The sequence below is a fragment of the Panulirus ornatus genome, chromosome 13 (assembly GCF_036320965.1).
Source record: "Panulirus ornatus isolate Po-2019 chromosome 13, ASM3632096v1, whole genome shotgun sequence".
NCBI lineage: Eukaryota > Metazoa > Arthropoda > Malacostraca > Decapoda > Palinuridae > Panulirus > Panulirus ornatus.
This window is the reverse complement of record NC_092236.1, coordinates 13,057,035-13,084,497: the sequence shown is the minus strand read 5'-3', so window position 1 is coordinate 13,084,497 and position 27,463 is coordinate 13,057,035. Positions and strand designations below refer to the sequence as shown.

The 27,463-nt window shown below is 36.6% G+C and overlaps 1 protein-coding gene across 7 annotated transcripts in view; it reads right to left on the bottom strand.

The window, feature by feature from the left end:
• LOC139752770 (uncharacterized) overlaps positions 1-27,463 on the bottom strand; it is a 199,302-nt gene that overhangs the window by 38,417 nt on the left and 133,422 nt on the right. For 2 of the 7 annotated variants that reach the window (XM_071668678.1, XM_071668677.1), the window contains exons 4-8: positions 26,180-26,301; positions 24,245-24,463; positions 23,905-24,019; positions 11,620-11,737; positions 1,329-1,400 (exon numbers count right to left, since the gene is read on the bottom strand). In XM_071668678.1, the coding sequence (XP_071524779.1) occupies positions 1,329-1,400; positions 11,620-11,737; positions 23,905-24,019; positions 24,245-24,463; positions 26,180-26,301 (646 nt within the window). The remainder of the gene's footprint in view (positions 1-1,328; positions 1,401-11,619; positions 11,738-23,904; positions 24,020-24,244; positions 24,464-26,179; positions 26,302-27,463) is intronic. The other 5 variants (XM_071668680.1, XM_071668679.1, XM_071668681.1 and 2 more) reach the window with 5 other exon arrangements.

Genomic DNA, 27,463 nt, shown 5'->3' with positions numbered 1-27,463 from the left:
TGTACATAATTCATACTGTCTGCCCTTATTCATTCTCATCGCCACCCCGCCACACATGAAATGAAAAGCCCCTTCCCTGCATGTGCACGAGGTAGCACTAGCAAAAGACAACAAAGGCCACATTCGTTTACACTCAGGTCTCTAGCTGTCATGTATAATGCACAGAAACCACAGCTCCCTTTCCACATCCAGGCCCCACAAAACTTTCCATGGTTTACCCCAGACACTTCACATGCCCTGGTTCAATCCATTGACAGCACGTCGACCCCGGTATACCACATCGTTCCAATTCACTCTATTCCTTGCACGCCTTTCACCCTCCTGCATGTTCAGGCCCCGATCACTCAAAATCTTTTTCATTCCATCTTTCCACCTCCAATTTGATCTCCCACTTCTCCTCGTTCCCTCCACCTCTGACACATATATCCTCTTTGTCAATCTTTCCTCACTCATTCTCTCCATGTGACCAAACCATTTCAAAACCCCCTCTTCTGCTCTCTCAACCATGCTCTTTTTACTACAACACATCTCTCTTACCCTTTCATTACTTACTCGATCAAACCAAAGTCATATAAGGTGAAAAACTCCACAAAAAAAAAATGATCACAGGCTACTATTCTTGCCAGTTTGAACAAAGATTGGTAAATGTGTTCAACACACTCATCAAGATGACCTTTTAGCTTCATGGGAGACAGCAATGAACACAGGTGAAATCAGAGGTGATCCTACCTTTCAGGATGGATGATGGAATTACCCTCAGATCATCAACGGGATATCATCTTATCATTCTTATTGGAGAGAATTTTCTCATTTTCCTAGCTCAACCTAACCCAGATGGGAAAAAACAATATTTGTACATATGATGTCAGACTGACTGTAAAAGAAATCTGCAAGTATTACCAGTGCAATGCATTCTTCAATTTCATATGAACAGTAAATCTGAAAGATTATATGCTACTCTTTACATTTCAACACATTTTTTTAAAAGCATGTTAGCAAATCTGGCAATGATTCCCATACCATCTAAGCAAGCATCTTCGGTTAATAACTACACAAGAGAACATTATTGTTTTGAGTTATAATCTAAAGGTTAGACAAAAGTACTGTTAAAAACATCTTGGACAAGGGTGGAGTCTGGACTAATCTCAGAAGAAATGTGAGTCAATTGATTAGCCATAAACATAGCAGCACGTATGTAAGTATTTCAGTAATGTTAAAATCCACTGTACCCTTAGCTGTTTATTAAACACCTACTTAAGTCCCTTATCTGTTACACCACTGGTAGTTCTCAAGTCTCTTTACAATGTGATTCAGATTATTTTGTGTACCTGTACCCTCATGATGCGATGTGTTCCGGTGAGAGAAGACCATATTTAAGTCAGGCATAGCCATGTAGCTTCCTGCAATGTACAATGGCATGATGGATTTTTGTGGGTTTTGTTTTCTGTTAAAACCAATATCACCATTATGCATAAAGCAATGCTTTAGTGTTTGAGCTTTTCAGAAGTTAGATAAAGCTTGTCTGTACACACCAAAAAATGTACTGGTTTACAAAGTCATTAATTACAAACCAACAATTGTTTAGTGCCAAATACTTATAAGCTAAAATGAATATACAAAGGATTAAATAACTGACATAAAAATGTTAACCTTCCTCTTATAGAAAAATAGGAAAAACACTGCTCAATACCAGAATTAAAGTTAAGAAAACATAACAATTGTAGCTAATAAAGTAAAATATTTTTATAGTACTGAAAAGTGGGCAAATATTTAAAAAAAAAAAAAATGTGTTAACTCAAGAGCACCTGAGAATGAGAGTAGGATTGAGCATAAGAGAGAAGAGCTCAGTATTAACAATTTTTCTATAACATGACATTACAGACATGATATCTTTACAGTGATACAGAATAGTAGAATTTTTATTCTAACCATAGCTTTAGTTTTGTTGCAGGTGCTAACACAATGTGTTTTCTCAGTAATGCTATAATATGAATAGGAAAGCATATAAAACCATAGCTTTAGTTTTGTTGCAGGTGCTAACACAATGTGTTTTCTCAGTAATGCTATGATATGAATAGGAAAACACATATCTATTCAGTCTCATTAAGTTTCTGTACTAGCTACTTAAAGTGTGAATAATTCACATCTTTACAAATAAATGAAGAGGCCAAAGCAGGACTGGGAAAGTCTGATTCTTTCACTCTTGAAATAAAGAAAGAGGTGGTACACAGAATAAACAGCTAAAAGAAAACCTAATGGACTGCCAGATTACCTACTAAAGTGATTGGGAATCTTCATGTGCTTCCTCCCAGCTAGTGAGAGCTACTCAATAAATGATCAGGCAATTTCAATTACCCTATTTGTAAAGAAACATTTATTTGTATGAAACATTTTACTTCAAGTTTTAGCAAGCTACTAATCAAAGGATCCCTGTGACACTTGAACAGATTTTCTACACTGATATTGTCATGTCTCTGGATTATCCTGAAATCTTTTATGTCACCCCAGAACCTTCATTTATGCAGCAAAATTAACATGAGTTTCCTTAACCTTTCTTCATATGGCATGTTTCTTTTCTTTATTTCATACCTGATTGCCATTTCCCACATTAGCAAGGTAGTACCAAGAACAGATGAAGAAAGGCCACATCCGCTAACATCCATTCTCTTGCTGTCATGTGTAATGCACTGAAACCACTGCTTCCTATCCATAACCAGGCCCCACAGGCCTTTCCATGGTTTATCCCAGGTGCTTCACATTCCCCAGTTCAGTTCATTGCAAACACATCAACCTCAGTATACCAAATCTTTCCAATTCACTCTATCTTGTGCATGCTCTTAACCTTATGGATCATTCAAAATTTTTTCACTCCATCCTCCAATCTCCAAATTGGTCTCCCCATTCTACTTGTTCCTCCACTTCTGAAAACCTTTCCTCCCTTGATTTCTCTACATGTCCAAACAATTTCAGTACACTCTATTCAGCTCTCAACCACACTTTTTATTTCCTCATATCTCTATTACCCTTTCATTACGAACTCAATCGAACCATATATTATCCTCAAACATTTCATTTCCAACACATCCACCCTCCCCTACATAGCCTTATCTATAGCCCATCCCTCGCATCCATAAATATTGTTGGGACAACTATTCTTGCAAACATACCCATTTATGCCCTCTCAGATAACATTCTCTCTTTCCACACATTCTTCAGTGTTCCCAGAACCTTCGCACCATCACTCACCCAATGACTCATTTCCGCTTCCATGGTTCCGTTCACTGCCATGTCTACTCCCAGAATCTGAAACATTTCACTTCCTCCAATTTTTCTCTACTCATACTCACACCCCAATTCAACTGTCCCTCAACCCTGCTAAACCTAATAGCCTTGCTTTATTTTCACATCTCTCAACTTCCTCCTTTTTCACACTTTTCCAAAGTCAGCCACCAACTTCTGCAATTTCACTCTAGAATTCACCAACATTGTTATATCATCAGAAAAGAACAATTGACTCACTTCCTAGGCCCTCTAAATCCAAACTGCATCCTCGCCCTTCTCTCTAAGACTTTTGCATTTACCTCCATCACAAATCCACCCATAAACAAACTGAACAAACTTTGTGACATCACACATCCCTGCCAGAGACCTACCTTCACCTTGAACCATTCCCTTACCTCTCTTCCTACTAGCACACATGCCTTACAACCTTAATAAAAACTTTTCTGCTCCAAGCAGCTATCATCCCACACCATATATTCTTTAAACCTACCACAAGGCATTTCAATCAACCCTATCATATGCTTTCTCTAGATCCATATATGTTACATACAAATCCATCTGTTTCTCTAAATACTTCTTACATGCATTCCTTAAAGTAAACACCTGATCCACATATCCTCCACTGCTTCTGAAACCACACTGTTCCACTCCAATCTGAAGCTCTATACAAGACTTGTTTCATGGTTTTGGTATTAACCACTGTGCCCTTTCACTGGACTATCTCAAGTCTGTTTTGGTCTTTTTGATAATGTCGAGACCAAAACTGACTCACAAGAATGACTTCTAGTCATGGTTTCTGATGTTTATATTTTTGAGTGGCAGCCATATGTTGCTTTTAAAGATGTTAGATAATACTTCCTTCACTTTCATACTTGACTGCCAGTTCGCCACATTAGTGAGGTAGCATCAGGAACAGAAGAAAGGCTACATCCACTCACATGACAATATAATAATCTCAAGATCCTTCCCAACGCACTTCCGAAAGCAGCTTTCCAAACATCCTCTACTCTTTTTATTAATCTCTGAAATGCATTTCCTTACACTTATCTGTATCAAAATTTATTTGTTACTTTCCCAACCATGTTGTCAATTCATCCATGATTTGGATACTTCTAGAATCATTCTCAGATGTTATCCCACTTCTCTTATCTATACATTCTATGACAAGTCTTATACATATGTCTACTGATATTCAGCAAAACCAATGTTATAAATACACATAAATGAAGAAAAAATCAAGTGAAAGAAAATCATAAGGTTATGAGACTTTAGAGGGCTGGCCTAGTTTTAGATTAAAAGTACTTATAAAAAGAGCCAGACATCAAGATGAACTTAGCAATATAATACTATGTTCTCCATGTCATCTGGATGTATTTCATATGATACCATTCATTCCTTTCTGTTAATATGTCAGTCTTTTATTCAGTCACATTTTTCAATTCCAATACCAAGATCATTAATCTTATATAAAATGCCTCATGTGAAGCTTTATCAACTTTTTCTAAAGTCAAAACAGACACAAAACACTATTTCTACATCTCAGTTGTTATATGTATAGCTGTTAAAAAATTCAAGTAATTTATAAAACAAGATCTATTGCTATTAAAACCATGTCGACCACTAATCATTACTTATATCTCCCCAAAAATTTCTAATCTTATCCCAATCAATAGATTCCTTTTTACCTTGCTATTGAGGGCAATTGGATGATTAGTGCAGCTTACATTTCTTAATCCATTTCTTAAATGCAAAAGTGACATCAGCCATCTTTAAGTCTTCAGGCACTTTTCCCTCTGATACTGAGGGCACCTTCCCCTCTGATAATAATCTAACAGATTTCACAAAAGGAGTCATCAAGTAAAATTTTATCAAAATGTACATGATTTTAATTATGACATATACTGTGGCAAACATTCAGATTGCACCAAATTCTTAACATATGGATGTTGTTTCTCCAACTCTGATCCCAGGCTGATCATTAATAAAGGGAGTTCCAGTATCAAATTCTGTGAAAGCAGGCTGTATTAAAAGAGTTATTATCTCCATCAATCAGACTGTAGTAATCTTATAAAAAATATAGGGCTGCTTCACTTCTAAACCCAGACTTAGTACCAAAAAAAAACTGTGAAGTTACATCTAAACATGGCTTGAACAATCATGCTAGTAATGCTAGTAATCTTATTCACAATGTGCTGAGAGATGTATATCAAAACATGGGGTAACTACCAACTAAAGGAGTTGCACTAAATCTTATTAGAAATGGATATAATTCAACATATATTGTAAATATCTCAACCAAACAGACTTTAACAAAAGTAAATTTTTTAATAAAATCAAACATGATTCAGGTGTCACTGTGCACACAGCACCTACAATCATTTTGTTAACCTAATTCATTAGCTACTTCTATATCTGAACTAAGCTAAAGGTAATCAGAACTGGATAAAATTAGTATAGGCTTATGGAAACAGTCAACCAAACATACTGTAATAACTTTTCTATAATTATCCAGTGTGTCTCCACTTCAAAACCAAGATGAATATAAACAAAATTCATCAGAATGATATATTCAATAAATCACACATAAGAAATTGTAGAGACAACATTCCATAAACAGAGTAGACATATCAGCCTACAATAACCCATCAATAAGTCTTTCCCACAGTTCCATCTCCTAATTATGGATGAACTTAAAAAAATGGCTATCAATGTCAAGTTCAATATAAATCCAACATAAAATATATCAAAGCAACAACATCAAATAAGTGAACTGCAACTCCATTTCATAAATAAGTAATGACAGGATTCAGCATATCAAATTCTATTGCAGTAGAAATGGTCTAATAAGATTATCCAATTAACAAAGACGGAGAGAAGCAAGCAAACAAATGATAGGTAAAACACAACTACATGTGAGTACAAGGAAATCAAAGCTTAAGCGAGTATATGGTCAGAAGCAAAAAAAAGTCGGTTAACTTTTTTTTTTCTTCGTATAAACACAACAGCAATAGGGAAAGAGCAAAATATCAAAAAAAAAATTAACAAATTTACATTATTTTTCATACACATTTGCCATTTCCCGCATCAGCGAGGTAGCGTCAAGAACATTTTACCAAGCCTTACAAGGAAAAATCCTCACTTGTCCCCTTTCTCTGTTCCTTCTTTTGGAAAAGTAAAACCAGAGGGGAGGATTTCCAGCCCCCACTCCCACCCCTTTTAGCTGCCTTCTATGACAAGTAAGGAATAAGTGGGAAGCATTCTTTCTCATCCTATCCCCTGGGAAAAAATTTGCATAATATACAGATAAAAAAACTAAACCTCTTAGGTAAACACTTTACTAAGTCATCAAATTGCCTACTGCCAATCTTCAACACCTGTCCCAATGATGTAACAGAAATAATCATAAAAAGCTCAAAATGCATAAAAATTACAATTTGTAAGCTGTATTGTATATAAAATTAATTAAGCAAGTCTCAGTAAAACAACAGGATATTGAACTTCAAACACCAAGCCCTACTGAAATAAGGGGCTTGTTTAATCAGAGAATTACATTTATGATTACATTTAACCACTTTGAAAATGTACAAATTATTTCTCTCTTTCCTCACAATAAAGGAGTATAGTGATACCATTCCTTGCACTCTATTCCTTATGATATCATTGCTAATACAATTTGCTATAACTGTTATACCACGAACATGTGTTTTTCTTAAAAGGGGTTCCATGATGGTAACCATCAATTCCACTCTGAGTTAAAAAGAATCATAATAGTCTTCTTTAAGATTTCTCAGTCCTTACAACAAGAGTCTATCTGATATTTGACAACATACAATGCACTCTATCATGATTTTCTTCATCATGTTTTCTAAATGTATACTAAGGAAGATATCTGCATCTCAGCCCTTTTCCTAGAATGATTCTTGCTGCCTTAATCAGTTACTCCAATAGTCTATTCAAAGTTGTTTATTCCTATCCCTTCCCACATTCTCAATTCATCCAAATCTTCTTTCAAGCTACAGTAATTCTCAAAACCTCAAATTCTATCGATAAGCTTTGAATTATAAACAAACATATTCAGATATGCTTTCAGCTCATCTGGCAAATCATAAGCATGAACAAAAAACAGTAGTGGGCCCAATACTGGTCCCTCTAAGATCACTTGCAACTTTCATTTTGAATAAGCCCTTCTAACGCAAACTCTGCCCCCTTACATACAATTAGCTTTCAGTCTAATTCACCGTGGTATGACACTAAACTTCACATTTCAAAGGAATGAACATGAAATGCATGGAAATTATACTCTTCAGCTAAATGTGATTCACTTTAATGGTGGTGTTCCAAAATTGCTGATATTCTGTAATGACAAGTTTGTCATACAACAAATGAAACAGAACTAAATGAAGAAATCTTAAGAATCACCAGAGGTCATTTATTCTCATTTAGAAAAAATCCATACATATGGATCAAGTGGCTAATATTCAACTTCAACAGATCCGGAAAGCTTTCAGTCCCAAGAAGCTACACTACAAAAAGAATTATGAAAACTGCAAAAGGAGGCAAGGATAGTGTAAAAAGAAATTCTCTAGAAAAGCACCCTTTCCTTCTAATAGCAATTCTTCTCTATAAGTCAAAGACAAATGATTTCTCTGTGAAATGATTGTGCAAACAGACGAACAATACACAAACACAAAGAAAGAAATTCAGTGATTTTGTAATTCCAACAATGAGAAGCAATATGCTTGGTAACTGAATCTAATATGCAAATGATGAGCACATCTAAAATAAAGGAGCTACATTTAAGGTATCAGCTAGATAAAAAAAAAAAATCCTCAGTAAACCTTTCCAGAGAAGGAGCAAGTAATTTGACCCAACCCTAGCATTAGCATCATAGATGAACCTAACCACAGAAGCTAAAGCCTACAAAACTTAAGGAAACACTAAGAATCTGTTCAAAACACATTATTTCACCAATAGTTTTTTAATGCTTTAAAGACATCATATTCTGAACTTTGCATAAAAAATTACTGATCCACTCAAAGTACCACATAAGGTTTAATATTAAAATCATTTATTTATTTATTCATTTATTTATTTTGCTTTGTCGCTGTCTCCCGCGTTTGCGAGGTAGCGCAAGGAAACAGACGAAAGAAATGGCCCAACCCACCCACATACACATGTATACACATACATGTCCACACATGCAAATATACATACCCATACATCTCAATGTACACATATATATACACACACAGACACATACATATATACACATGCACACAATTCACACTGTCTGCCTCTATTCATTCCCATCGCAACCTCACCACACATGGAATAACATCCCCCTCCCCCCTCATGTGTGCGAGGTAGCGCTAGGAAAAGACAACAAAGGCCCCATTTGTTCACACCCAGTCTCTAGCTGTCATGAAATAATGCCAGAAACCACAGCTCCCTTTCCACATCCAGGCCCCACACAACTTTCCATGGTTTACCCCAGACGCTTCACATGCCCTGATTCAATCCATTGACAGCACATTGACCCCGGTATACCACATCAATCCAATTCATTCTATTCCTTGCCCGCCTTTCACCCTCCTGAATGTTCGGGCCCCGATCACTCAAAATCTTTTTCACTCCATCTTTCCACCTCCAATTTGGTCTCCCACTTCTCCTCGTTCCCTCCACCTCCGACACATATATCCTCTTGATCAATCTTTCCTCACTCATTCTCTCCATGTGCCCAAACCATTTCAAAACACCCTCTTCTACTCTCTCAACCATGCTCTTTTTATTTCCACACGTCTCTCTTACCCTTACATTACTTACTCGATCAAACCACCTCACACCACATATTGTCCTCAAACATCTCATTTCCAGCACATCCATCCTCCTGCGCACATCTCTATCCATAGCCCACGCCTCGCAACCATACAACATTGTTGGAACCACTATTCCCTCAAACATACCCATTTTTGCTTTCCGAGATAGCTAAAAAACATTTTTGTTTTAAAGTTCTGAAAGGGAAATCAAGATATGACGCTAATGAAAATTTAGCAACCTTCTACTTAGTATCACTAAATGGATAATCCTATCTTGAAAATGTATTACTTAACAATTAATACACTTCTTAAAAATACATTTTCACTAATGACTTACCTACACAATGGTGATCCCAATTAAGACACTACCATCACTGCAAGCACAACATGGATACCATGACACTGATAGTGGGATATATACATATATATATCTACATATACATTTTTTTTCACACATATTCACCATTTCCCGCATTAGCGAGGTAGCATTAAGAACTAAGAACAGAGGATAGAGCCTAAGAGAGAAAATCCTCACTTGGCCCCCCTTCTCTGTTCCTTCTTTACGAAAAGTAGAAAGTGGAGGGGAGAATTTCCAGCCCCCCACTCCCTCACCTTTTAGTCACCTTTTACGACATGCAGGGAATATGTGGGAAGTATTCTTTCTCCCCTATCCCCAGGGATATATAACAAAGCAGCAAACCACACAATATACAGCACTCAGAACAATCTCTGGTTGCCTTTCTACCACAAACAATCAACACCTTCACATAGAAACAAAGATCCTCACAATACAATCCCACCTCAAAATGCTTGACACTCAGTTTTATGCAACAGCACTAGACCCCTCCTACCCAAACCACTTCATAACTAACCACCTACTCCCCAGCAGAAAATAAAGTTTACCTCTGCCACATGCTTGAGTAATCTCTAAAAGTAGTGGACAGGAATATTTCGGTTGGAGCATTAGGTAAAAACATCAGGCAGGAGAAGTAGGTAGGAACATTAAACAGGAGCATTGGGTAAAAGCAGTCAGCAGAAATATTAGGTAGGAACCTCTGCAAACACTGTGCAAGACTTGCCCTCTGCCATTGGCCTGTAAAGGGTGAGGCACTAAAGGCTAAGATGCAGCACTGGAGTTCACCAATTATGGAGACTACTGCCGTGGCCACCCCTTGAAGGAGTTCCACAATGGAACACATATCAGAGATAAGATAGACATATAGCCAGATAAGAGGTTCCATCATTCCTAAATTATATAACAATAAAAAACACATACATTTTGAAATAACCCCACAAGCACACTAAAAAAAAAAAAAATCGAATCAGTCTTAAACTCCAGTCTACCAAACTTACATCCATCAGAAACCACACTCTGGAGAGAACCCATCACTACAATACTACGAAAACCATTTCAAAGTATCTCAGGACCCTTCATGCCCACAATGCAACTACCATAAAGAAAATACCAAGCACTTACTACCTAACTGCCAAACACTTTCTGCAAATAGACACACACAAATCCATCAGAACACTTTATGGATGTGGCTCCTTAGTGATGCAGAAGCCTCATCAGGATAGAAGGGACTCCTGGGGCAGGAAGTATGTAAGAAAGAAAGTAAGCCTACAGACCTTTCCATGGTTTCCCCCAGCCACTTCATATGCCTTGATTTAGTCTATGGCCAGCAAGTCACTCTTGAATGCCATATCAGTCCAATGCATTCTATCTTATGCACGCTTTTTCACCCTCCTGGATGTTAAGGTCCCAACTACACAAAAGCTTTTTCAATCCACCCTTCCATCTCTAATTTGGTCTCCCCTTCTTGTACCCTTCACTTCTGACACATATATTCTCTTTGTCATCCTGTCCTAACTATATTATCTCAACTATGTTCTGAATGTCATCCATCCCTAGAACACTGCATATGCCAGTTCAACATACCTTAAAATACTTCATGCCCACATTTCAACCATTGCAACGAAGATACTGAATACTTACTGCTCAAATGCCCTGCACTCTCCTAACATACATGTAGACAGACACACATCACAGCACTTTATATAACCTGTGGTCCTGCCTCATGGATGTGGCCAGCATCCTTTGAACTACAGGAACATCACACAAAACATAAGGAAGTCCTGGGACGGGAAGGTAGGGTAAGATATATGTATAGGTGGCAATGGATTCTACATTCTTATAGTTATATTGTAGGTGAAAAGACACCTTTGGCAAGGCTGTCTCTTAGTCACTGGACAAAAAAGTATATTTTCCTTTTTTTCATACTATTCGCCATTTCCCACATTAGTGAGGTAGCATTAAGAACAGAGGACTGAGCTTTTGAAGGTATATCCTCCCTTGGCCCCCTCCTCTGTTCCTTCTTTAGGAAAACTAAAAATGAGAGAGGAGGATTTCCAGCCCTGCGCTTCCTTCCCTTTTAGTCGCCTTCTATGACATACAGGGAATACATGGGAAGTATTCTTTCTCCCCTATATATATATATATATATGTAATGTTTTTACTTACTTAAAGACTGAAACTTGGACTTCAGGTGTTCGGTGGGAAGATTTATTGCTCGCAACAGGAAGATGTAAGCATAAACTAAGAATATTATTGATCCGATGTACAGGTAGAGGTAGAATCCCTGGAAGACACAGATATGTCTAAATTATTAAACAATGCCGTAGAAATCACAAAGATTTTCTCTTATTCGACATGCCACTCAAAACACAACAAACGAGAAAAGAAATCACTAGTAAATGATATTAACCTACAATGTAAGACATGGTACGTGACAAAACCTATTACTTGTCCCTCATGGTTTCTGTATCTGATTTATTTTCATACTCTTATTAAATCACTTAAATCAGCTCTCCATAAATCAATACTGTCATCTCTTCATACCTAGTACTTTGTGTGCATAATCATATGTGAAAAAAACATAAATCACAGCCCACAATAAAATTTCTGTTTAACAAAAATGACAGTTTTGAAACATGAAAAACCTTTTTCTACCAACGGCAGAGCCCTATGAGCATTAGAAAGCACTTGATTACTGGGTACAAAAACACTGTTTTACCACCCAAAATAGTTTGCATACATCTTTGGAACATCATCACTAATGTCAGTTAAGACTAAAAAATTTCATGTCAAATGGAAAATTACGCAAGAAAGTGTTCATTTGTTCATCTAAACTCCTTTAAGCCTTCATCAGCAAGGAACAAGTCATGCTGGATCAAAATGTTGGTAAACTTTTCTCATTCAAGTCTATAATAGGAGAGCAACTCTTACCTTGGCTCTCTTAAGGAGGCTCTAATTGCATGAACATCTTTTATGTTGGCTGAGAGGGTACAGGTAACTGAATGCCTTAATCAAGGCCATCTCATTTACACTGTGTTTACCCCAGACATTTCACATGCCCTGATTCAGTCCAATGACAGTATGTCATGTCGACTACATCATTCCAATTCACTCAATTCCATGCATGCCTTTCACCCTCCTGCAAGTTCAGGCCCCAATCGCCCAAAAAAAATTTCACTCCATCCTTCCACCTTCAATTTAAGTCTCCTACTTCTTGTTCCCTCCACCTCTAGCATGTACATCCTCTTTCTCAACCTTCCCTTTCATTCTCTCCATATGTCCAAACCATTTCAACACACCCTCTTCTGCTCTCTCAACCACACTCATTTTATCACAACACAACTCTCTAACCCTTTCATTACTTACTCGATCAAACCACCTCATACCACATGTTGTCCTCAAATATTTCATTTCCAACACATCCACCCTCCTCTGTACAACCCTATCAATAGCCCATGCCTCGCAACCATATAATATTTTGTTGGAACTCCTGTTCCTTCAACCATACCCATCTTTACTTTCCGAAATGACGTTCTAACTTTCCACACAGTCTCCACTAATCCCAGAACCTTCACCCCCTTCCCAACCCTGTGACTCACTTCAGCTTTCATGGTTTGATTTGCTGCCAAGTTCACTCCCAGATATCTAAAACACCTCACTTCTTCCAATTTTTCCCCATTCAAACTTACATCCCAAATGACTTGTCCCTCAACCCTGCTGAACCAAATAACCTTGCTCTTACTCATTTTTCTTCATTTTCTTTCCTTCTATACATACTGGCCTTTTCCCATGTCCACAAAGTAGTGTCAAGAACAGACAACTATGCCTTAGAGGGAAAAATCCTCATGTGGCCCCCTTCTCTGTTCCTTCTTTTGGAAAAGTAAAATAGAAGGGGAGGAGTTCCAGCTCCCCATTTCCACCCCTTTTAGTCACCTTCTACAACATGTAGGGAATGTGGAAAATATTCTTTCTACCCTATCCCTACCAAAAACAGAGCCATTTAGTTTTAAAAAGCACTCACTTATAGAATACAAATACACTGTTTAACCCCAAAAGTAGCCTGTATCCACATTTGGAACATCACTGCTATTGTCCAGTTAAGATATAAAAATTCGATCAGTTTTATGGAAAATTGCAGAATAGAATTGCAGCAAGGAAAGCATCATGTTGATTCCTTTCTTCCTCATGGCTCTCAGGAAGATTCTATGATAAACAGAAAGTGGCTCTTACCTAAACTATCTGAGAGAATCTTTCATTAAATGAGATTATCAAAAGGGTTCTGAGGCACTTGCTAAACACTCTTATTTGATGATTCCCTTGTGTGGCTCTGGGTATACCACATACAGACAAGGGTGAATAGTCTGTGAGCCAAATCCATCACTATACTACCTATAATGAAGGCAAATGCTCATTCAAATAAAAACCAAAAAATTACAGCAACCCATCTAGGCCTATGCCATCACTGTTGCATCAGAAAGGTGGAACGTTCTTGCCACCAACCCTTATCTCTCACTAACTACTAGAATCTGTACCTTAGGTTTGTTTTTTTTTTCAAGGACAGAAGGAAAGGAAAGGGAGGGAATATAAATAGATTCTCAAAGTGCTCTGATTCCAATAAAGAAATGGATCTTCATACTTCAAAACCAATATTTCTCACTTTTGGACGTAGTTATGTAAGCATTGAAGTCCATACCCACACAAAAAGGATCTTCAGAAAAAAATAAGAAAAAGAAAAACCATTAAGAAAGAACCTTATTCTTTGCAGCAACCTGATCCCTCTACTCTGGATGACTCTCTTCTATACACGACACACCCAGATCTGCACAAGACAGGTCAACCAGATCTAAGTCTCAGGATAATCTCACTACTGAGAGATTCTTTCAAAAAGCCAAGGCAAGAACCAATTTCCTATCATTGTAAGCTCCAACAGAAAGCCTCCTTGTTTAAGAAAGGAATACCAGCTTCTTGAATGAACAGGATATGCTACTTGCTGATAAAGCCTTAAAGAATGAACTTGAGTAAACAAACAAACAATCCCATATGTAATATTTCATCAGACTATCAAAAGCATATGTATCAACTGTACAAAAATGATGATGCTCTGAAAGAAATTTTCAAGGTTTACAGTAAAATAGTTTAAACCAATTTAACCATTGCATTTCAAGCAAGAAACTTTGCATTTGGGTTAATATTTACCCATATATGACCTTCAGACTTTATTACACACTGAATTAATCTTATTCACACTCCCTCCAAATTCTACAGCTATTATGTAAAGTTTATAAAAAATAATAAGACCTACACAAAACAAATAAGGACCTTCAAAAACTTCATTGAGGCTATGATAAGGTAGCTTCATGTCTTCTTCAGAGAAAAAAGTTTTCAACAATCTATTCCCATAAGGGCTAAAAATACTGAAGTTAAATTCCATAGGAAAAGACACCTGTCTTTTAAATGCCATGGAATTGCTACCTTTATATCTTCTATGAGAAAGACAAAGGAAAGACAAAAAATATTGTTTCATTTATAATGTATTCCTCAGATTCTCTCAGGAAGACCTGAAAAGATTTACAAATTGACTGGTATCATCTCCGAGTGGAAAGATGAATATAATGTCAAAAGCTCAACAGTTAAGTATTTTCCATACTTTCTTCTATAGATATGTAAATGCAAAATCAAATGTGAAAATCTGAAGACAGTAAGATTTTATGCTGAACCTTCTTTAGATGAGGAAGAATTTTTATGAGACAAGACAAACAACCCTAAAAACAAGTGAATATGATGATCATCTCCAAGACCTTCATCAGATGAAAAGAACATACATGTCCAAACTATGGGCACAGCACTGATAACTGTTTTTGAGCTAAAAATGGGAGAAACGTTAAGTCAACAGAAAGGTATTTGACCTTTGTGGTGAAGAGATCACCCTGGAGGTCTATCCCTTATAATGAGATCCATTTGAAAGGTAAAGTTCCTATAACTGTTTCTGACAACACAGTCTTTGACCTCATCGAGGCATCTGCCCACATGTTACAAGTTCCATGTAAGAAGAACATCTGAAAAAAATGACTATTTGATGTTGCTAAGAATGATGTAACTTAATCCAATACTACAAACAAAAAGACATGAACCTTACTGCATTAATCATTAAGCACGCATTGTCTATAATCAAATAGATATCCAATGAATGATATCCATCCTGAATCTAACACATTCACACAGGGGTGCAGGGGTTATTCAGGCCATGAGTTTCTGTACATTTTCACAAAACTCATGAAATGTTCCTTACAACATCCATATGTTTAAATGAAAACATCTATAATGTCTCTCATATGAGTAACAATATTTCACTCTTCAAACCAGAAGGGCTGCAGTAGCATAAGTTACAGCAATGTTAAGTAAAGGGAACATAATGATGACACTCAGCTTATCCTAAGTCATGGAAATTTCTTCTCTAAAACGGACTGACTTTTTAACGATAATGATGAAGTCTGCATTATAGTAAACATCTCTGATTATGTGAATTTGCCTGAGGGAGTCTTCTTTAAATTCACCTACAATCTGAAGATCACATCAGTAATACCACTGATGATGACATTCTTATTAAGAGGGCTGAAATAAATCTAGATAAAATCTTTGGTACTATGCTTTGTGCACAAACCATCACTCTCAACTGCCAAACTTCCTCGCCTTCTAGGAAAGCCAGAAACCTTCTTATTCTGAAAGTAACCAGAAAATACCAGCAACCATCCTTCAAATCCATGCTTGTAGTCAATACTTAACTCTTAAGTGCATTAAGCACACTTTCCACTATGGTCATCTTGAACCTACACTGTATAGCTTGCTTGTCTAAAACTGAAACTTCAACGATCATTCTTTCTTTTCTGAAATGCTCATGAAGTACTTTGTATTCATGTCCTCCTGCCACTTAGTATAAAGTGAAAAAAGGCTTTAAACTGAACAGACAATGATTACTTAATCTAAAGGCTTTCTAAATTGCTTCAACACAAAAAAAGACAGAGAATTGCAGAATGAAAAAGTTCTAAATGTTCTGCCTATTTAAGAAAAGCTATGGCTACTCTCTAACACTCCCTTCCCTAAAGGGGTCTGAAATTTGTTTCAGGGCATGTTAAACAAGTCCAACCAAACAAGTTGTATATAAAGGAATGAAATTCTCTAAATTTAGTATGAATAGAAGCTGACAAAGGCATTCACGTTCACCACTTGCCCAGCCATTTTTCTCATGTCTGCTCCTTTTTTAACCAAATCAGCAGAAATTTCTGAAATATAAAAATAGTAGAGCCAAGCCTTTCTTTGTTCACATATTGAATCTATAGACTGTCTATAACTGCCTGAAACATGTCATTTCTTTAACCCAACAAAAAGGTGGAGAACCTACGTTTATCTATCCCTTGGGCTCTAATATCGTCATGCTCTATGAAAGTCCTCAAAAACTATGAACAAGACAGTTTCTTTCCCTATGAAACTTGGTCTGGCAAGTTAAAGAAAAGAATTTAAACTTCTTTCAAATTTGGAGGCATCTCCTACAAAACAATGAGTCTAATCATTTCATTCCTTACAGTCAAACTTCACACCCCACTTAAAGAATAAACTGGAGAAAAAGACAGTTCGACAAAAAAGAAAATCAGACATCCTGTTGACCCCTGTCCAAATCAAACATGTCATTACACAGATCTATCCATAAAATAAGACCTATAACAGCAAATAAGTATCTAAACCAGAAATCTAGTAATCCATTCCAAAAATATGGCTTTGAGATCCAAGATGTAAAAGCCAAATCATACCACTTTTAAATGAAAAGATATTGAACTATGCTATCATAGGCAGAAGTCATAACAGTTTCTGTAAGGAAGCACACATTAAAGGAAACTCCAGTCACATGGCTAAGCCTGTCACAGCTGCAATAACATACCTCCACTAAAAGTTAACACCCATTCACAACCAACCACAGGAAGTATGAATAGCACAGGTGGGATAAATGTCATCTACCTATGCTGGGAACTGAAACTTTCCCATAAAAAGGAGTTAGTAACACTACTGACTATACCACCAAGTCACTTCATATTTGTGCACAGATGTCTCAATACATGTCCAGAATACTAATGCTGATGCACAATTGATGCAATATGCATCCAAATCCTATTCATTCATTAAAAATCTACCTATGGGGTCTAAAAGCACGTTTTATGGTTTGAACTGCATGCCAACCTCTCATGGAGAATGAATCATCAAGTACAGTATAGAGAAATATTACATATTACAAGAGAGCATATAAATGAAAATAGGTTTATAAATATTCAACGCAGCTGTGTAATGTCACTGCAGCTTTTTAATAAATATATAGATGGAGTGATAAGAGATATGAAAACAAAGCTAAGAAAAGGGGGTGTAGAGATGGAGTGTGGCGGTGAAGTACGGTGGCTATGGCAAGCCTGTTTGCAGATGATGTGGTGTTGTTTGCTAAGATTGAAGAGGAGTTGCAGAAGGCCGTAAGTGTGTTTTATGATGTATGTAAGCTACTGGAGGTAAATACAAGAAAAAGTAAAGTAATAGTATCTGAAAAAAAAAAAAAGTGCAAAAGTACAGATTCCACAAAAACCATATAGATTGAAAGAAGAAAGTGTTCTTGATATGGGGGAGAAACACTGGAAGAGATGAAAGAATTCAAGTATTTTGGAGCTATCTTGGGTAAGTTTGGTGATACAGAAAGAAAAATGAAAGAGAGTGCAATACAGGGTAGAAGAGTGATTCAGTTCCTTAAAAGAATAATGGAGGGCAGAAATTTAAGTATGGGAGTGAGGAAAGAATTACTGAACAGCATAACCCTCCCAACCCTTACCTATGCAGATGAAACATGGACATGGAATGAGTCACAGAAGTCAAGAACCCAAGCTGTGAAAATGAGCTATTTGAGAGGTAACATGTGGTATGACTAGACAGAAGGAAGAGAGAAATGAAGGGGTGTATGAGTGATGCGGTATGGTAGGAAATGCAAAGGGAATGAATTGTGGAGTGGTAAAGCGGGTGAAACACAATCCATTTAGGTGGTTTGGCCATATGGAAAGAATGCAAGAATGAGAGAGTTTACAAAGAGTGCATGACAGTACAACTAGAGGAGTTGGTGTGAGAGGACCACGTGTGATATGGGGAAATAGAGTGGAAGAATACCAGTGGATGAAAAATGGTGGAAGAATGCATGGAATGGTTTATGCAAGGGAGGCATGTAAGGACAGGGGTAAGTGGAGACTTTTGCCATGGCCACCCCCTTGATGGAAGTTCCCAGAGGGAACAGGTGTCAGAGACATGGGTACACAGATAGATAGGTAAACAGTAGCAATCACCAAACTTGCTTTGCAATGGTGATGCTGGAATAAGATTTTTATTTAGTGTATGTAGTATTATAATCATTAAAAAAAAATTAATACACATGAAAATCAATAAAACAAAAACAGCATTACACACTGACAATCATCATCCTTTAAATGCTAGCAAATGTGCAAATCTCATCAAACTCATTGGAATGGTGATGTTGATAAAAGATTTACTATACAATGTTCATGATACCACTCAGTAATCATTTACAAACAGCATGCAAAAAAAAAGTATAACAACCATAACTCAATAATCACCATGAACATCTACATGCAGCTGACTTCTAACTGTACATACTGTATCCCATTCACCTTGAAGATTATGGAAAGGCTTACCACTCATGCACCAAAATCTTAAGAAGTCATTCCCACCAAGCTCTAATGTACTACTTACTCAAATTAAAAGGATCTCCTCTTTCCTTTGAGAACTGAGAGAGACAAACTTAAGGATAACAACATCTCCTATTTACTTTGAAAACTGAGAGACAATCTTGAGGATAACAATGACTAAGAAAGAAAAGAAGCCTCTAACACAGGGTTACCTAAATCTGATGGTTCCAATGGGTGTAAAGTAGAACATGACCTTCACATACATGTGGCATCTTTTGTAGAAGATGGCCTTGACCTAACAGCAGATTAAGGAACTAAATGACCTTAGGCTAAAGCTTTTGTGAGCCCCTAATAACGTTTTCAAAGGTGAAAAGTGTTACGAAAACACAAACAATTGGACATCTATATATTTTACAACAAAAATACACAATGGTATCCAAATAAAATGTAACTAAAAAGATAAAATGCAATGTGACATTGCTGCATATTCATCAATCAAATGTCAAGAAATATAAACGTACAGTGCATCTAAAAAAAAAAATAATCCAACATTTCCTTGCTGTAAATTCTTCCACTGAATCATTAAAGTCAAAGTTTTATAAAATCTAAGACTCTATAATCATCATTGAAACAACCTACCCTGGCCATTACCCTAGAATAAGTTCTTTTTACAACTAACTGCATGCCCATACTTTCAGACCCAAGCCATCAGCCTGTCTACAAATGTTTCTATATCTATATCATACAAAAATAGACGCATTCTACATTCCCAAACCATACTTCCCAGCATAGCACAACTCTTTACACACCTTAGGCTTAAGCCTATGCAGCCTAATGTGTAATCTGTCCATGCCCCTGAAACCAGTTCCTGTATCAATTCCTTGTCTGACTACATAAGGAGGACTCTCCTTCTATTTTCAAGCTGATTATAGGCAAGCTGTAATTACAAGATCTACCCAATTCTTCAAAAGTAGAAATTGCACCAAAAGATGCCACTCAAACAGCGTACCAGCTGAAATAAGGACTGCCTATCATTTCTGGCAAGCAGAATAAGTCCCACATTTTGGATGGTACAGTACACTTAACACAAGGGTCATCAACTGATATAATCCCCATACAGTAGCCATAACAAAAAGCTTGAAGTCTTACTAATGTGGAACTTTGGATGGGGTGAATCACAATATCCTTTGTAGTTGGAGAAGACAACCCAAATCTCAAGCAAAAGACAAACAGGAGAAATAAAAGAAACTCATGAAAATCTGGAAGTATGACATACAAAACCTGGAAGGCAAATGAAATACACAAGAGTTACTATCATCAAGCCCACTAAATGATGCATGGTATAATGACATTTAGAGAAAAAATGCAATTTCAAGTACTGTCATCCAGAGTGAAAGCACCACACACTAAAAAATACAACCAGCAACACGTCTGCATTATGAATGTGTGAAAAAGTGGATGATAAGGGTGTTAGGAGGCATCACCTCACCACTCTGCAAATGGTTATAGGCATAGGTAAATTGTTGTAAAGCTGTCACATCTCTATAAACAAGCATCAGCCAGCCTCATCAATATCAATGAAGATGATGAGGATAAATCCAAGAATATACACCCAATTTTGAATGGTAAAACGATATCTTGACCCCAGTAAGCAATTACTCTCTAATGCTCTGTGTGAAAATGATAAAACAGTTGCAGTTAAGGTTGAATAAAAGACTTTACCTTAGTAAACAATGTAGTAATCTGACAAATTGTGTGGCATGTATCAACATAGAATTGTCTCAAATCCCAAGTGTTTGCTTGAACAATTTTTGGGAGATTTTTTACTGTGTGTACTCTTCTTGATCAAACAATGTTCTGATGGTTACTAAATCATAAAATCCAAAGTAATAGGGCTGCAATAAAAATGCCTGAATGACATATGATGATCTGTCACATGAGAGCTCTAACAAGGTGAAAAGTATACACACACGCTGATGCATACATACATGCACAAGCACATAAATATAAGTTACCAGTAATACTACCAAAACTTGACAGAGGACCACTTGTGTCCATGAAAAGAAGTAAGATTATTTGATAAGATACAGATAAGATCTTGAGTTTTAAATCAAAATAAAGTACATGATCCTGAAAATATCTCATCCTATGCACTCCATGAACACACAGATACACATGACTAGCCATGTGAGACATGTTTAGGAACTTAAAGGAAAAACAAGTGGAAAAGGGCTGTCATGCCTTTTCTTAAGAAAAGTGGGAGGCAAAAATGTGCTTCAATATTTTCCAAAAAGATACTTTAATCTTTTTTCCTGTAATCATTTAGTCTTTTGATACATTTCACCTTGAAAAAAAATTCTAATTATTGTTCATAGGGAAAAGAGCATTCATTTTCAACGTTCTTTAGTCCGAAAACAAAAGAGCCAATATAGCTGACTCTTAGGGTCCCCTGGCATACAATATGCTTGAGGATGTGGCATGTCAAGAGTAGAGACTGAGGAAAACAATTTTGTAGCAGGAAGGTCTTACAGGAAGGAATGTGGTGAACAAAATGAGATCATGAGCTTTAGATGTCAATAACACCTACCTTATCATAAGTACCTATCATGCAACTTTGCCTGAAGCAGGGTTAAAGCTCTGTACTCACTACAGACAATGATGGAAAAGGAAATGACAGGAAAGTTGCTAAAGGAACCAAAGGATACAACATTACTTGGAAAAGAAGAAATGCATTTGTCACAAGAGTATGGAAGGAAGAGAATGAAGAAGATGACTATTTATGTGAGAGGCTGCAAGGAGTTGTGTAGTCAGCACTACAAGGTTAGGAAGGGAAGGCTAAAATAGGCGTCACCCTTTTGTTGACATCAAGATTTTAGGGGTGTATTGCAGGGTATAGATGAATAACTTCAAGAATTGTCTGGATGGACTACAAGGGAGGATGCATAGAACATTGTATGTGACTCTGCTCCTATGACTAGAAAAACAAAAATAGGTAGAGATGAAAAAAAGGGATGAGAGTAATCAAATGTGTAAAAAATTTTTTGATGTGGAAGAAACATAATCATGCTTGGTGACATGAATGCAAAAATGAGGAATGAGAAACTGAAAGGTACTGTATGAAGGTGAAGAGTGTGTGATGAGAGGTTTGTTCCAGGCAAAAGAGAAACAACAGAGTTGGGATTGAGCAAAAAAGTATTGATAAATAATGTAGTAATAGATGAATGGATCAGGAAAGAAGTGTTGGATGCAAATGTAAAATAGAGGATGTTGTCGAGTTAGCATCATTATATGGTAATAAAGAAAGGTAAGGACTTAGATAAGGTGGGTATATAAATATTCTTTCTTTCTTTCATACTATTTGCCATAAAACTAGGGGATAAAATATGAGTAAAAGGATTTAACTAAGTAAAAATTAATGTCAAAGTTGTCTTTAAGAAGTTAAATACAACTTAGAATACGCAACATCAATTCGATCAACACACGTGATGAGACATGTAGAAACATGGAAACGGATTGTAAAGATGTACTTCAATTAAGTCACAACATATTTAAGAGTACCAAAAATGAGATACTGCCATTATGCAGGGCTATCACATAGCACTCATTCCTTGTTTTAAATGATTAAAAATACGGATTGTCTCTATAGCTACACACATTCCATAATTGCTATTTCTGCATTCGCCCGGCACAATTCTGAGCTACTGTCTATGTATCTTAATATATTTCTTTGGTTATTCCATGCAGGTTTCTTATTTCACCCATCAGTACATCATACAATCTTTCCATCTTTCTGACTAAGCTCTCATATTTTTCCTTGATATTTTCTCTGTACATTCCATATGGATTATTGCAGACTTAAGTTACATGGACTAAACTATGCTAAAAGAGAAGAGGGAAGACATACAAACAATTTTCAAGTTTCTGAATTAACTTGACAATGATGATCATGATTAGTTTTTTAAAAACAGCAGGATCATTTCAACTACTATATGGAGCACAACATGAAACTAAGTAAGGAACTATTTGTAAAAGATGCAAAGAAATGTAGTAAAAGAGTGTTGGATGAAGAGAACAAGATGAAATAAGAAACAGTAAATGCAGGGGGTTAAAAAGTTCAAAAAGCTGTAAACAAAGAAAGGTTTAGATATGGAGTCTTACAAGAGTGAAAGCTCTTTCAAAAACATGCAGAAATATTTCTTTGGCAATGAGAAGTGAACATGTGGAACAAGCTAGGTAATGATGTATTGAATTCATACACCACTAAAGAATTCAAGTATAATAAAAACCATGAGAAGGAGTTTCAAGCATGCATATGCATAAATGTGTATGTGCACAAACAAAGCATGAACTAACACATGCATTTCAAGTACAACAGTTCATTAGTTTTAAATATGTATCTACTGTGCTAATAAGGTTTACCATTTCAGTATGGTCTGATAAGGTGTTAAATTATATTTATAGAGAAAAATCAATTCTACATAAAAATCATACTATAAATATTGATGATCTTGCTTGGTATCACAAGTTATCAAGTAGATAATAGGAATAAAAATAATGTGATGATACCCAACTGGAAATGTGCCGCATATCAGCAAGATAACATTTTAATTAAACCAAAGTCCTTAATGCATTGTGGTTTAAAGTCAAACTGAAATGCTATTCAAATTTTCTAATATCTTAAACTATTCTTTATTGGTAAGTTTCATGATAACTGCTTAATAACACTTACATTATAGAAAGAAACTGGAACATCATCTGAAATGAACTCTGCTATTGGAAAGGCCATTCCCATCACCACCAGCAACTTGCCGTACAGGGCACTCACACAGGCGATAAGAGAATCACTGAGGATACCCACAAAAGTAAGATTAAATTGCAAACACAGATTCATAGTAACTTGATGATATAGAAAATATATTTGAAATGCAGTGAACACTTATTATTCCCATGAATCATAAAATAAATTTGAGAAAAAAATATGCTACTGTATATTAGTTATATTAAGAATATAAGCTATTTCTGTTATAGGAAAGTACTACACCAAAGCTCCAATAAAAAACAGTACTAACACTCCTTCCTGCTTCCAATCCAAAACTGATGGCACCAAACTGTTCCGTGAGCTAGATCGGCGAATGTTGTTTGCCAAGGGGCTTTGTTGGAGGTTGGTTTGACTACCCCCATAGCGTCTAAGCATCTCATTCACAGAATTTCGACGGGTTTTTCTAAAACTAGCGAAATCAAAAGATGGGTGGTTACCATCTGGCAGATCCAACGTAGTCATGGGCAACCTGTAGGAAGTGACAGACTACCGTATACTACCGTATACTACAATACTACTGGAGCTTTGGCCTGTAGTGGAGTAACTCAATAAAAGGAATAAGTTGCCATTTGTTAGTACAATGAAATGTCTTTACTACAGCTACAAGGCACTACAGCATAAAGAAAGAAATCAAATTACTACTACTCAGGGTATGAAATTTGAGGTTTATTTTGGCCCAAAGTCCCTCAAAAGTGCTTTGAGCCTCCAGAAACTTTATAGGTGAATGGCTGAATGTGAAAGCACAATATTTTCTTTGTGCTGGATAAATATTTAGCCATCTGTTTCTGTATAGGTACATAACAGGTTCGTTTCCTCCTCATAAAATATTTTTACAGGCTGATTCACATTATTATTGTGAATCAATACCAATCTATAACATACAGGCTGGCAAGATGCTGCCAACAAATATTTTACTGGTTATTGCACTCACATACCATATGAAATGTAATGTTGTAATATTAAATTTGCATAAATTTGGCACAAAGTGTACATGAAATAACCCATAATACATGATACTGTTTAATCACATAGGTTTTGTAATATTTTCTCCTAAATTACCATGAAATATAGATTACAATTTGGAAATTCTCACTTTTTCAATAAATCCACTTTATATTTATGGAAACTCTTTCTGTGGTCTTTCTTAACTGGTTAAAGGTTTTCATGAATGCAGTGAGCACTATGCACTAGCCAAGCCTTTTGGCAAAATGGTAGGAGCAGTAGAGAGAAGTAGTAGGTAGGAACATTTTGGCAGGATCATTAGGTAAAAACATTATGTAGAAGCAGTTGGGAGGAGCAATAAATAGAAGTAGGCATCAGGAACATTAGACAGGAGCTTCTGCAAACACTGTGCTAGACTTGCCCTCTGCCAGTGGCCTGTTAAGGGTTGGGCACTAAAGGCAAAGAGGTGGCACTGGATAGTTCTTTAATTATGGACTGTTGCCGCGGCCACCATTCTAGGGGAGTTTCAATTGGAGCACGCATCAGAGATATAGATAGAGAGATACATAAATGCATTCAAAACATTATTAATGACTTTATAGATAAAAAATGAGTGATGAACAATAAGTTTTCTTAGAATTTTAGATTTCCAGGCTTCAGAGGATATTACTGTCATGAAGTAAACATATCTATGTACAAAATATGTGAATACTGTACGGTGCAAATTTAGAAATTTGTGTTTATACATTTAATGTGAAAGCTTTTATGATCAGTCACTATATTTGCAAATCATCTGCAGATATTTTACAAGGATAAAGCACAAAAAAGAAGGATAGTGCCATATGCAATGTGCAGAAAGGCTTCAGGCTGCAATGACCTTAAACATCATTAATAAAAAATAGAGAGCTGATCATAAATAAGCATTTAACAAGTAATATAGACTGTCTTTATTCTTGTCTCTTGTCACTCATCTAATGAAGAAAGAGCCTCTTTTCCAAATCACAGCTCTTCATAAACATAAAAATGCTACTACAATGTCAGTTTGTAATCCTTGGACATAAATATCAAAAATTAATGAGGTCAATGTCTCACCACAGAAAAATTTAGGCCCTTAAGCTACCTTTGGTTTCTAAATTTCACACCCTGCTTCTTGTGTTATTTCTATTACACAAATGAAGATTTTTCAAATTATAAAGCTCATACAAAAAGGCATTCTAAAGGTAAAGAGCTGACTCTAACTTACGAGAGCTTTTCTGGTCGATGCCGTTTTTCTTCGGTGTTATTGGCAGGTGTTGGTGGTGGGGCAGGGGTAGACTGGGCATTTGGGGGAACTGCTCCATTACTGCCTTGAGTATTGCGATGCTGCTGAAATGCAGTACTAGATATACTAATCAAAACATGGGGAGCATAGCACATCAGTACAACAGTGAACAAGTGAACAGTGAACATCAGAACACATTTCTTAAATAGTACATATAAATCTAATTTTTCAACAACCTAAGCAGATGGAAGCTCTACTCATAATACTTCACATCTAACTTCTTTATCTTTTTCTTTAAGAATAAATAAATCGTGCAGTATCAGGTAAAAAGCGAAGCATGTCCATCTTTCTTCCTATTTATCTTATGCCATTTCCTACACACAGAGCATGAAGGTGCACTAGGATCTTTCTACAAATACTTAGCTTACTTACCACCTTTATAATTACTGGTCCAAGACTCAACTTAAGATCATTTATCACACCATACCTTATGTTACCTTACATATCATTTATGCTAGTTCTAAAAGCTGTCTTCTTATTCAACAGCTCTGCCACTGTTCAGACTGGATGTTAGTGAAAAGGATGCTACATAATTTGTAAAACCTTGCTTAGGAGGTTAAGCTTAATGCATGGGCAGTATCTTTAACTCTCAATCTAGGTGAGATTTTTTATTTTCTTTTTTTTACTTTTTTTTTTTTTTTGCTGTCTCCCGCGTTTGCGAGGCAGCGCAAGGAAACAGACGAAAGAAATGGCCCAACCCACCCCCATACACATGTATATACATACGTCCACACACGCAAATATACATACCTACACAGCTTTCCATGGTTTAAGCCAGTCGCTTCACATGCCTTGATTCAATCCACTGACAGCACGTCAACCCCGGTATACCACATCGCTCCAATTCACTCTATTCCTTGCCCTCCTTTCACCCTCCTGCATGTTCAGGCCCCGATCACACAAAATCTTTTTCACTCCATCTTTCCACCTCCAATTTGGTCTCCCTCTTCTCCTCGTTCCCTCCACCTCCGACACATATATTCTCTTGGTCAATCTTTCCTCACTCATTCTCTCCATGTGCCCGAACCATTTCAAAACACCCTCTTCTGCTCTCTCAACCACGCTCTTTTTATTTCCACACATCTCTCTCACCCTTACGTTACTTACTCGATCAAACCACCTCACACCACACATTGTCCTCAAACATCTCATTTCCAGCACATCCATCCTCCTGCGCACAACTCTATCCATAGCCCAAGCCTCGCA